The sequence below is a fragment of the Electrona antarctica genome (genome assembly GCF_951216825.1).
Source record: "Electrona antarctica genome assembly, contig: scaffold_177, whole genome shotgun sequence".
In the NCBI taxonomy this organism is placed as follows: domain Eukaryota; kingdom Metazoa; phylum Chordata; class Actinopteri; order Myctophiformes; family Myctophidae; genus Electrona; species Electrona antarctica.
The window spans coordinates 37,501-49,555 of NW_027638285.1; the positions used below are offsets into that span (position 1 = coordinate 37,501).

General features: G+C 47.4%; 1 protein-coding gene across 1 annotated transcript in view; it reads left to right on the forward strand.

Moving 5' to 3' along the window:
• LOC306918225 (uncharacterized protein) overlaps positions 1–11,828 on the forward strand; it is a 15,380-nt gene extending 3,552 nt beyond the window's left edge. The window contains exons 12-17 of the mRNA XM_079531098.1: positions 499–594; positions 761–817; positions 1,165–1,284; positions 1,801–1,854; positions 3,777–3,911; positions 4,073–11,828. Of these exons, the coding sequence (XP_079387224.1) occupies positions 499–594; positions 761–817; positions 1,165–1,284; positions 1,801–1,854; positions 3,777–3,911; positions 4,073–11,704 (8,094 nt within the window). The 3' untranslated portion in view covers positions 11,705–11,828. The remainder of the gene's footprint in view (positions 1–498; positions 595–760; positions 818–1,164; positions 1,285–1,800; positions 1,855–3,776; positions 3,912–4,072) is intronic.
• Positions 11,829–12,055: the final 227 nt, after the last annotated feature.

The following is a 12,055-nucleotide window of genomic DNA, read 5'->3' on the forward strand; positions in this document are numbered from 1 at the left end:
CAAGTAGACACATGTAGTTGCAAGCCACCATGGAATTGAAACGCTTGGGTTGACAATGTGCCAATGTGCAACAGGCCATATCACACCAACCTTGCTTTAATCCCTGTATGCATGTGTTTAACCCATTGTGACCTGAGATCAGATTCTAAAAGTGTCTTCTACATCCTGACAGTTTTCTGAAAAAGTCGTTCTTCGATTTTTCAAAAATAGCAGACCTACAAGCTCATAGCGCTATGAGCTTGTAGAGCTGCTATTTTTCAATAGCTAAAGCATAACATAATGCTAACACCAAAAGGGGTTCCTCCCCAAAATGGGTTAACCAATGGAGTGTATTAGAAATAGGTTGTGACAACCACTACATTGGACCTGTTGCAACACAGATTTCCATGTCTTCAGAAATAGGTTTTCTTTGACATAGAAGGTTTCCATTTGACAACAGTATTATTGCGGTGTATGATTTAATGCATGGTCACATTTCCTTTCTCTTTTCATCCACAGGTGGACTTGCCAGAGAGTTCCATCCCACTCAACCCTGTCTGGTTTAGCCCTAGCATCTTGGATGCAATGAATGTGGCTGCTCCATCAGGTGGAAAGGTAATTTCATTGAAAAGTTTACATTGTTTTGCGTCTTTGTGTTTTAATGTACACGCATCTAAATAAGTAAAAGGTACACACAGGGTTTGCAGTGTCCACTGTTTGACATTATAAATGTATTGGACAATGTTTGACTATGCATCATTAGCTCTGTTTGTATACACAGGTCAGTCCTAGGACATCACACCGCGAGGTGAGAGTGCCTCATTCACCCGTTGCCACGGTAAGGAGTTTGTAACCTGTAACTCCAACACTGTTTAGTTTTAGCCACAGTCATGTTTTATCATTGAATCATAGTTCAACAAACACAAAATCTCACTTCTGTGAAGTGAAGGGCGCTCTAATCATCCATCATCATTCATCATGTCATTATGGCCAATCACAATATGCGTCCTCACTTTTGTCTTCAATGGTTGTGTTGCTTTTTAGCTAGTGTCGTGTATTACAACTATTATGTGTATGTGTATGTATTATGTGTATGTGTATCGTGTATTACAACTATTCCACAATCTGCAAATGCTAAATGAGTCTGAAACTACACCTGCATCATTAGCTCCGTTTGTATTACAGGTCAGTCGTAGGCCATCGCCCTCCACCTCTCCAGTGACACCACTGCCCGTCAGAAGCGTGTCTCCGAGAGTTATTGTCAGCCGTCAGATCAGCAGACCAGCTCGTTCACCTGTTGCCACAGTAAGGAGTTTGTAACCTGTAACTGTGACGGTTGCATGTGTTTGGTCCGACGTACTAACAGCCCGACAGGCATAAGTCTGACGACCCTACCCAACCCCTAAACCTAACCTCACAGGAAGCCACGGGTTAGTTTGAACCTGCCACGCATGTCGGGGGCCACGGGTTAGTTTTAACCTAGACTGGAACTCATCTATGCTTTCTATGGCATAGGCAGCTCCAGGCAGGATCCGCCAGGAGAAACTAGACGCAGCTGCAGGACATGAGACTAATTAATTAGGGAGAGAGAGAGAGAGGAGTGTGTGCGTGTCAATTTAACAAAGGTGCAGACACATTTTTAACCTGATACATGTTAGTTTTTACCTACCACGCATGTCAGTAGCCACGGGTTAGTTGCAATCGACAACGCATGTTGTGGGACTAATGCCTGTCGTTCTGTTAGTATGTCTGAACAACATATATTTTTATTTAGTTATTTACTTTTATACATCAAACTGCATGTCTTATTTCTCATTACAGACGAGCCAGCCTAGTGTGCAGTCTACTACAAGGGGGCTCGTTCGGGAGCAGCAGGTTTGTCATGTTTTATCATAGTTATGTGAAAACAAAATCACACTTGTCTGAAGTGAGTGGCACTCTAATCAGTTGTTGCGTTTGCATAGAGTAGCCCAGGTGAAAATTATACTTTGTTAATGATTCAAGGTCAAGTTGACCACCTCTCACACACTCTTATGTGCGTGCACACACATGCACGCACTCTGTCTTCCTATTGGCCGGCCTTTACAGAGCCATAACTTTGGTTTGCAACATGCTACAGCCTCGCAATTTGGTCCATAGATGTAGACCACCAATAGGAACGGAGCTGTACTTGCTTAAGCCCCGCCCCCTCTGTATTCCTATTGGCTGGCCTTTACACAGCTATAACCACCAATGGGAATGAGCTGTACTTTTTGCTTAAGCCCCGCCCCCTCTGTCTTCATGTTAGAATGCTAGCATGCTAGCATGTTGGGATGTTAGCATTAGCATGTTAGCATTAACATGTTGGCACATTAGCACATGTTGGCACATTAGCTTGTTAGCATGTTAGCATGTTAGCATTAGCATTTAGCATTAGCATGTTAACATTAACACGTTAGCACATGTTAGCATTAGCATGTTAGCACATTAGCACATGTTAGCATGTTAGCATTAGCCTTTTAGCATGTTAGCATTAGTTTGTTAGCATGTTAGCACTAGCATGTTAGCATTAGCATGTTAGCATTATTATGTTAGCATTATCATGCTAGCATGTTAGCATGTTGGCATTAGCATGTTAGCATTAGCATGTTAGCATTATTATGTTAGCATTATCATGCTAGCATGTTGGCATTAGCATGTTGGCATTAGCATGTTAGCATTAGCATGTTAGCATTATTATGTTAGCATTATCATGCTAGCATGTTGGCATTAGCGTGTTAGCATTAGCATGTTAGCATGATAGCACTAGCATGTTAGCATGCTAGCACTAGCATGTTAGCATTAGCATGTTAGCATTAGCACATTAGCATGTTAGTATTAGCACGTTAGCACATGTTAGCATTAGCATGTTAGCACATTAACGCATGTTAGCATTAGCATTTAGCATTAGCATGTTAGCATTAGCATTTAGCATTAGCATGTTAGCATTAGCATGTTAGCACTAGCATGTTAGCATTAGCATGTTAGCATTATTATGTTAGCATTATCATGCTAGCATGTTAGCATGTTGGCATTAGCATGTTAGCATTAGCATGTTAGCACATTAGCACATGTTGGCATTAGCATGTTAGCATTAGCATGTTAGCACATTAGCGCATTAGCATGTTAGCATTAGCATGTTAGCATTAGCATGTTAGCACTAGCATGTTATCATGCACGTTATCATTAGCATGTTAGCACTAGCATGTTAGCACTAGCATGTTATCATGCATGCTAGCATTAGCATGTTAGCATGCATGTTAGCACTAGCATGTTATCATGCATGCTAGCATTAGCATGTTAGCATTATTATGTTAGCATTATCATGCTAGCATGTTAGCATGTTGGCATTAGCATGTTAGCATTAGCATGTTAGCATGATAGCACTAGCATGTTAGCATGATAGCACTAGCATGTTAGCACTAGCATGTTACCATGTTAGCATGTTAGATAGTATGTTAGCATGCTAGCATGTTAGCATTAGCATGTTTGCATGTTAATGTTAGCATGTTAGCATTGGCATGTTAGCATTGGCATGTTAGCACTAGCATGTTAGCATTAGCATGTTAACATTAGCATGTTAGCACATTAGCACATGTTAGCATTATCATGTTAGCATGTTAGCATTATAATTTTTGCCTTAGCATGTTAGCATTAGCATGTTAGCATCAGCATGTTAGAATTAGTATGTCAACATGCTAACATGCATGCTAACATGCAGCCAATATTATATTACCATTATCATTGATGTGTATGATTTGACGTACTTTGCTCCACAGGTGGACTTGGCTGAGTGTTCCATCCGACCAGATCCTGTGTCTTTTCCCCGTGACTTCTCAGATGCGATGGATGCTGCCGTCCGATCCCATGTTTCCAGCTATGTGGGTCGCCCAGCTATTCCACGTGGCAGCGAGGTAATTTGGATGCAATGTTTATGTTGACATTGAAGCGTTTTAAAAAGTTTCTCTCCCTTTCTGACCCAGATAAATTGGTAAAATCTAAGAATGTTTATACTGTCCAAGAGGCGCTATGTCAAATGGTGATGAAACGGTTTGTGTGCTCTTGCTTACATCAGATGTCCCCTGTTGAACGTCGGGAGAAGAGTGCGGTGAGGCAGAGTCAGCAGCCTGTGCAGTCAGTGAGGGCAAGCATCTGTCAAGCGGACATAACCTACATCAACCCCTATAAGCCTTGGCTAGGCAAGTTGAACAGTCAGTGCACCTGCATGGCGCTCACCTTTCTGGCTTTCCACACTGATGGAGTGCGTTTCGACACATCCTCCCTTGACAAAGTGCTTTATCAGGGAGATGATCTCTACAAAGACAATATACGCCACCTTTTTGTGGAAAACCATGAAGCAAAGCTTACGTTCAGGAATCTGACCATAGAGGAGATGCCAAAACAAGTTGTCGTTGAGAGCAATTTCTACAGTGTCAATATGTGGTATGTGAAAGTTGGTTATGTGAACCCATCAGCCAAACACCACACTAACATACCTAAGGATATGCTGTTTCTGGAGCAGGAACTGAAGTGCCTGTCGCAAGAGGTCACCCGTGCTTTCCTGATTGTAAGTCCCGAATGCTTTGCAGTGTTCCGTGACACATCAGGACGTTATGGCGTTTTTGACTCCCATTCGAGATCTGCGACAGGTTTGCCGATGCCTGAAGGAAAAGCTATTCTACTGACGTTCCAAGATCTGAGTGGTTTGGTCCGCCACTTTGACATGCTTTTCAAAGAGCGTTCTCCTTTAGCGCGGTATGAGTTTGTGCCTGTTTCATTTGACCATCACTCCAGCGACGCTCCTGGACCGTCAACAAATGTGACACGTGCGCAAGCTCCTGCAACAATCGACCATGGCTCCAGCGAGATTGCTGCAACGTCAACAAGTGTGACAAGCACACCAGCTACTGCAGCAATCGACCATGTCTCCAGCAAGACTCCTGCACCGTCAACAAATGTGACAATTAGAGCAGCAGTACCAACAGTGCAGAGCAACAGGTGGCATGCAAAGCAGGGTCTGCAGCGAGCGCCACAATTGGTGAGTGCCACTATGTGTCAAGGTGACATACGCACCAATCCTGAGTCAGAGAGGTCAAACACTCAGTGCACCTGCATGGCTCTCACCTTTCTTGCCTACCACAATGAGGGAGTTGGTTTTGACACGGCCTGCCTTGACAAAGTGCTTGTCCAGGGAGATGTTCTCTACGAAGACACAATACAGCATCTGCATTTGGACAATACGCATCAGTCAGATCTCTTGACCATGGAGCAGTTGCCAAATCGGGTCTTCGGCGAGAACAGTGTTTACACCGTTCGCATGGACATGTCAGACCTGAAAGTTGGTCCCTTGAACAAAACAAAAGGAAAGAATTACTCCCTTGCCAAACAGCTGCAGTGCCTGTCAAATGATCTCACCCATGCAGTGTTGATGGTTCATCCTGAATGCTTTGCAGTGTTTCGGGACAGATCAGGACGCTACGGATTGTTTGATTCACACTCAAGAAATGACTGGGGTATGCCAATATCTGGAGGAAAAGCAATTATGTTGACTTTCCAAAACGTGACTGACTTGGCCTGCCACTTGCGCCTGGTCCTCAAAGGCCGTCCTACTCATGCGTCATATGAGCTCTTGCCTGTTGTCTTTGAAATTGACCAGACACCAGTGGCACCACCTCACAGTGTGCCCTCCCTTGACCACGGCTCCAGTGAGGCACCAGCGGCACCACCTCACAGTGTGCCCTTCTTTGACCACGGCTCCAGTGAGACTCCAGCATATCATCTTTACAAACTAAATAAAGAAAGGCGAATAAAGAATCAGCGGAAACTTGTGCAGAAACAACATGAGTACAAGAATGAATCCAGGACCACACGCTGGCTCACTGATGCTGGATTCCGTGAAACACATAAAGCCTTCATGAAAAACTATTGGAAAAAGAGATGGAACACTGATGCTGATTTTCGTGAATCACACAAAAAGAAGCAGAACAACAGATGGAGCACCGATGCTGTTTTCCGTGAATCACACAAACGGAAGCAGAACAACAGATGGAGCACCGATGCTGTTTTCCGTGAATCACACAAACAGAAGAAAAACAACAGATGGAGCACCGATGCTGTTTTCCGTGAATCACACAAACAGAAGCAGAACAACAGATGGAGCACCGATGCTGTTTTCCGTGAATCACGCAAACAGAAGCACCATCAAAGATATCACAATGAAGCTGAATTCAGGCGGCGCCATATACAACGGTGCACCAAGAACAAGATGGAGAGACTCGCAGCAGATACTATACTCCGTATCCACCACAAGTTGCAGTGTGCTATGAGACTAAAGAGGAAATCCATACATATTGCAAACCGCCAGTCTCTACGTGAAATGGAAGCTCTTATGAAAGTTCACATGTCGAAATTCCGAGAACGGATTAAATTAGGGCCTACATTTGTGTGTACGGTGTGCCACAGAGTTTTGTTCGGCAATCAGGTCCTATGGTGCAACAGGGCAAAGTACCTCAAATTAAACCCACACCTGGTAACTGCTTGCTTGACAGCCAAGTATGTGCACATATGTGACTGTGAATGCTCAGCCCCGTGTGACGTTGCAAATGAGAGAAAACAGGAGTATATCTGCTACAGCTGTGACGACAACCTAACAAAAGGGAGGATGCCATGCATAGCAGCTGCTAATAAGCTGGAACCAGCACCCATTCCCCTAGAGCTGCAACTGTTGAATTACCTGGAAAGGCAGCTAATCGCAAAGTACATACCCTTTGCTAAAATTATTTCGTTGCCGAAAGGACGGCAAAGGGCAGTGCATGGTCCAGTTGTGTGTGTACCGTCGGAAGTGGAAGCCACGGTGAATGCTCTGCCGAGGTCCAGACATGAAGACCAGCTGTTGCAGGTTAAGCTGAAGCGGAACATCAAGTACAAGGGATATCAGCACTTCCACACGGTGAACATGACAGATGTGCTGGCGGCACTGAGGAAACTGAAAGTGACTCATCCGGAATACCGTGACATAGTCATTAATGATAATGCCACGTTTGACCGCCTCCAGGATGAACTGTCAGTCGATGAGGAAGATGCGCAAGAGGCTGTGTCACCTGTTGCTGACACAACAGGTGAACAGCCGTCTAGCGAACAGCAGTCTAGCGAACAGGAGGAACTTAGACCCGGTCTGATCTTTGACTCTTGCATGCAGCCTCCTGACATCGCACAGGAAATCCTATCGTACGGTGAGGGGGTATTCAGCATCGCTCCAGCCCAAGGAAACAGACCTGTGGGTATTTTCACCGTCCCCAAGCTTGAAAGCATGGCCTTTCCCGTGCAGTTCTCAACCGGAGAGAATACATTAGATGAGGTCAGAGACATCAAATTGTCCCCAAGTAGGTACTTCAATGCGAGGCTCCTTTCTGTCGATACCCGCTTTGCCACCGACCAAACCTACCTCTTCTTTGCGCAGTTTGTGACAGAAACGCAGCAGGCTACCAACAGCATGTCCATCCAGACGCGGAAGGGGAAAAGATATACCAGGGACGGAAGAACGCTGTCAAACAAAATGCTTCAGGACAAAAACGAGGTAGTGAAGCTCGTCCGTAACAGGGATGCGACGCGCTTCATGCAGCCCCTCAGAGGCACTCCGGCGTTCTGGAGCAGAGCGCTTAAAGATCTCCACGCTATGTGCAGACAGCTCGGAAAGCCCAACTGGTTCATCACATTGAGTGCCGCGGAGATGAGGTGGCCAGAAGTCATTAAGGCCATCAAAGCACAACAAGGTGAACAAGGGGACTTCTCAGAGCTAGACTGGGTTGCAAAATGCGACATTCTCCGGAGCAACCCTGTCACTCTCATGCGATTGTTTGAAAAGAGAGTGGACGCAGCCGTCGCTTTTTTGCTGTCGCCTGCACATCCAGTCGGTAAAGTGGAGGATTACTTCTATCGCGTGGAGTTCCAGGCTCGTGGTAGCCCTCACATACACATGATGGTTTGGGTCAAGAATGCACCAGATGCTGAGGATCCTGGTGTTGACGACTTCATAAACAAGTACGTCAGTTGCAGGATGCCTGACCAGTATGCAGACCCCGAGCTCCACAAAATCGTGTCTGAAGTTCAAGTTCACAGCCGGAACCACTCCAGGTCATGCAAGAAAGGAAATGTGACTTGTCGATTTGGGTTCCCCAAACTACCCATGGACGAAACTATCATCGCACTTCCTCGTCTCCTGTCCTCAGATGATGACGATGACGGTCAGAAAGACAACAGCGGCAGTGGCCAGAAAGCTAAAGGCAAAAGGCGAAAAGGCTCGCGGAAAGAGACATTGAAACAAAAGGAGGCCAAGGAAAAGCTGGCACCACTGAGAGACATGCTCAATGACCCTGAAGCCTCATTCAGGGATTTGCCAGAACTGCTCAAGAAATGCAACCTTACTCGGGGGCGGTATCTGCAATTTGTCTTTGACCTTAGCACTGTACCGCAAGTTCACCTGAGGCGTCATCCTGATGAGTGCTGGATAAATGCGTACAATCCCCATCTGCTGCGAGTGTGGGACGCCAACATGGACATCCAGTATATACTAGACGATGCATCTTGTGCCCAGTACATGATGGCTTACGTGGCGAAACCGGAACACGAGATGTCCGAGCTCCTCAGCGCAGTCGTTGCGGACGCGCGCAAGTCTAATCCGGACGCCAAAGAAATGGATGAAATGAAGCACATCATGCACACATACGTTCAGCACAGAGAGGTCAGCGCTCAGGAGTCTGTCGCGCGTGTATGCAGTCTCCCGCTTAAAAAGTGCACGCGTCAGGTCATTTTCCTACAGACTGATGAGGATGGCCTGAGAATGAGTCAGCCCATGAGTAAACTGAAGGAGATGGACCCAGACGCAGAAGATGTGTGGATGTCAGGCATTCCCGAGAAGTACTTGAACAGACCAGACGAGCCGGAGTTCGAATACATGTGTCTTGCTGAGTTTGCGTCCGAATACAGGGTTCTGGCCAGCACAAGCAAATTGCAGAACGCACTGCCCCTGCAGAACGACATGGGGTATGTTCAGAAAAGGACCAACCTTGAAAGAGTCGCCGTTATTCGCTTCACTCGATTCTCCGAGCAGAAAAACAAGGAGAAGTACTACAGAGGGATGCTGAAACTGTACTTTCCACACAGAGCAGACAGGGAACTGAAAGGCGAGACCCATGCCACGTATGAGCAGTTCTACGAACATGATCTTGCCAGGACAAGGATTGGATTCCGCGTCCGTGTGAAGGAGATTGTGGATAAGAACAAGGACTTATATGAAGGGCGGGGGAGAATTGTGGATCAGGTACTGGACACGCTTGCGGAAGAAGGAGCAGTTTTCAATGCGTGGAACACTTTTGCGCCAGAGGTAGAGCTCGACCGTTTGGAGTGCATCAGCCTTCGGAAACCCAGCGATCCCCACGAGCGACAAGAGCGAGACGACGTTCCCGAATACCAAGTCCATCCCGACGCCAGTAAAGCGATGCCAGTGATCGATGCTCCCGAATTGAGCCCGGACTATGTCAGGAGCATGTACCGGAGCCTCAACGAAACGCAAGCGTCCATCTTCTACACCGTGCGTCAATGGTGTTTGAAGCGCGTCTTGCGTGACGACCCTGAGCCCTTTCTTTATTTCATCTCTGGGGGTGCTGGCTGTGGCAAATCCCATGTCATCAAGTGCATTTATCAGGAGGGTACCAAGATTCTCCGCCAACTGCCCAGTTATCGCAACGAAGCAGACATGACCCAGCCCTTGGTGCTGCTGTCAGCGTTTACCGGCACTGCGGCTTTCAACATCAATGGACGAACCCTGCACTCCTTGCTGAAGCTGCCGAGAAGTTTGAAGGAACAGTATGTTTCACTTGGAAATGCACTGGACGACGTGAGAGGGGTATTGGCCCACGCCGAGATCTTGATCATTGATGAGATATCCATGGTCTCCCAGGAGCTCTTTAACTTTGTCAACTTGCGATTGCAGCAGATCAAGGGCAACAGGAAACCCTTTGGTGGCATGTCTGTCCTCGCAGTTGGAGACTTCTACCAGCTGCCACCCGTTGGTAATAGCAAAGCGCTCTGCATTGTCAACGAGGCTGTGCCAGGTGTCTGGGCAGATTTTCAGATGGTCGACCTTACCGAGATCATGCGTCAGAAAGATGATCTCATTTTCGCCGAACTCTTGAACAGGCTGAGAGTAAAGGGGAAGGCGGACGCTCTGAGTGCCCACGACAGTTGTCTGCTCGCACAGGCTGTGGCTGAAAGCAAAGACTGCCCACGTGATGTCCTTCATATCTTTGCGACAAACAAGGAGGTCGATGCCCACAACGATGTGGTCATCACCGAGCTCGGCACCCAGATTTCCACGATTCAAGCTCAAGATTATCGGAAGTACGGAAACTCCGAAGACATGACGCCGCTGGTCTGTCCCTTCAGAGGCAACTCGAGGGAGTTGCCGTCAACCTTCCAAGCTGCTGAAGGAGCGCGAGTCATGGTCATCAGGAATCTAGACGTTGAAGATGGGATGGTAAACGGGACCTTTGGAACAATAGCCAACATTGTCACAACCACTGCAAACGGGCAGACCGTTGTGGATTTGCTTGGCCTCCAACTGGACAATCCCACGGCAGGTCGGACGTTCCGCAGGAAGATTCAAGGGCCAACTGATGACCTGGTGTACATCGAAAGGTTTGAGGAGAGACTGACCAAATCAACGGTGGTGCGACGGCAGTTTCCCATCAAACTTGCCTTTGGGTGTACAGCCCACAAAGTGCAAGGCATGACCATGGATTATGCAGTGGTGTCTCTGAAGCACATCTTTCAACCCGGAATGGCCTATGTCGCCCTGAGCCGAACAACCTCCCTTCAAGGGCTCAAAATCACAGACTTCAACGAGAAGAAGATTTATGCCAACCCAGACATAAAGGCGGCAATGGAGAGCATGACTCGTGCTTCGTTCCAAATGACGAGACCACTGTTGCACTTTGTCAAGTCAGCAGACAACATCGGCCCGACGTTGACCATCGTGCATCACAACGCACAGGGGCTAATGTCGCACATTGGGGACGTGAAAGCGCACCACGAATTCAGACACGCCGATGTGTTGTGCATGACAGAGACCCATTTGACTGGATCCTCCGTTCCCCCTGGCATCGAGCTGGAGGGATACCATGTGTTTGCACGCAACAGACACGTGTCGTACACCAACACTAAGGACATTGCTACAGAAAGGGGAGGTGGAGTCGCGGTCTACTACAGAAGTAGTCTTCTAGCAGACGCCCGGAGGGCCGTTCACAATGTCACCGATCTCGAGTTTGCAGTCGTCAGAGTTGAGGCCCCAGTCAAAGCGCTCATAGCCACTGTCTACAGACCCCCCAAATACAGGAAAAGCGCCTTTTGTCTCAACCTTGGCCGCCTCTTGGAATCCTTGGCCTTGATGGACTGCCAGCCTGTTGTTGTCTGTGGAGACTTCAATGAGGACCTGCTCAAGACGGACCGGAAACTAGTTAAGGAGGAGTTTGAGTCCAAAGGCTACAGCCAGCTGATCTCCACTGCAACAACCGAAAATAATACCCTGATTGATCACATCTACATATCACAACCAGGGTATTGCCTTCAGTCGGGTGTACTGCACACATACTACAGTTATCACGATGCCGTCTACTGCGTGTTGACTTCAAGCCGGCCATCAGCATGCTAAATGACCCATCCGCCTCGCCTGTCAGTCACATGCCAGCAAGCCCACCGACAGCCGTCACATGAAAGCCAGCCATCAGCCGTCCATCAGCCTGCCACCGTAAAGCTCAACGACAGCTGAGGAACAAATCGGAAGACCCAAGGGATCTCTAGGTCTCCATCGTCACTCCCAGTCATCCGGGTTCTCCATACATCTGGCCAGTTTGTTCCCCATATTGCCTTTCACCATGCGCTGGCTCATACTACAGTTATCACAATGCCATATACTGCGTGTTGACTTCAAGCCAGCCATCAGCATCCCAAACGACCCATCCGCCAGTCAGTCACATGCCAGCAAGCCCACCCGACAGCCTGT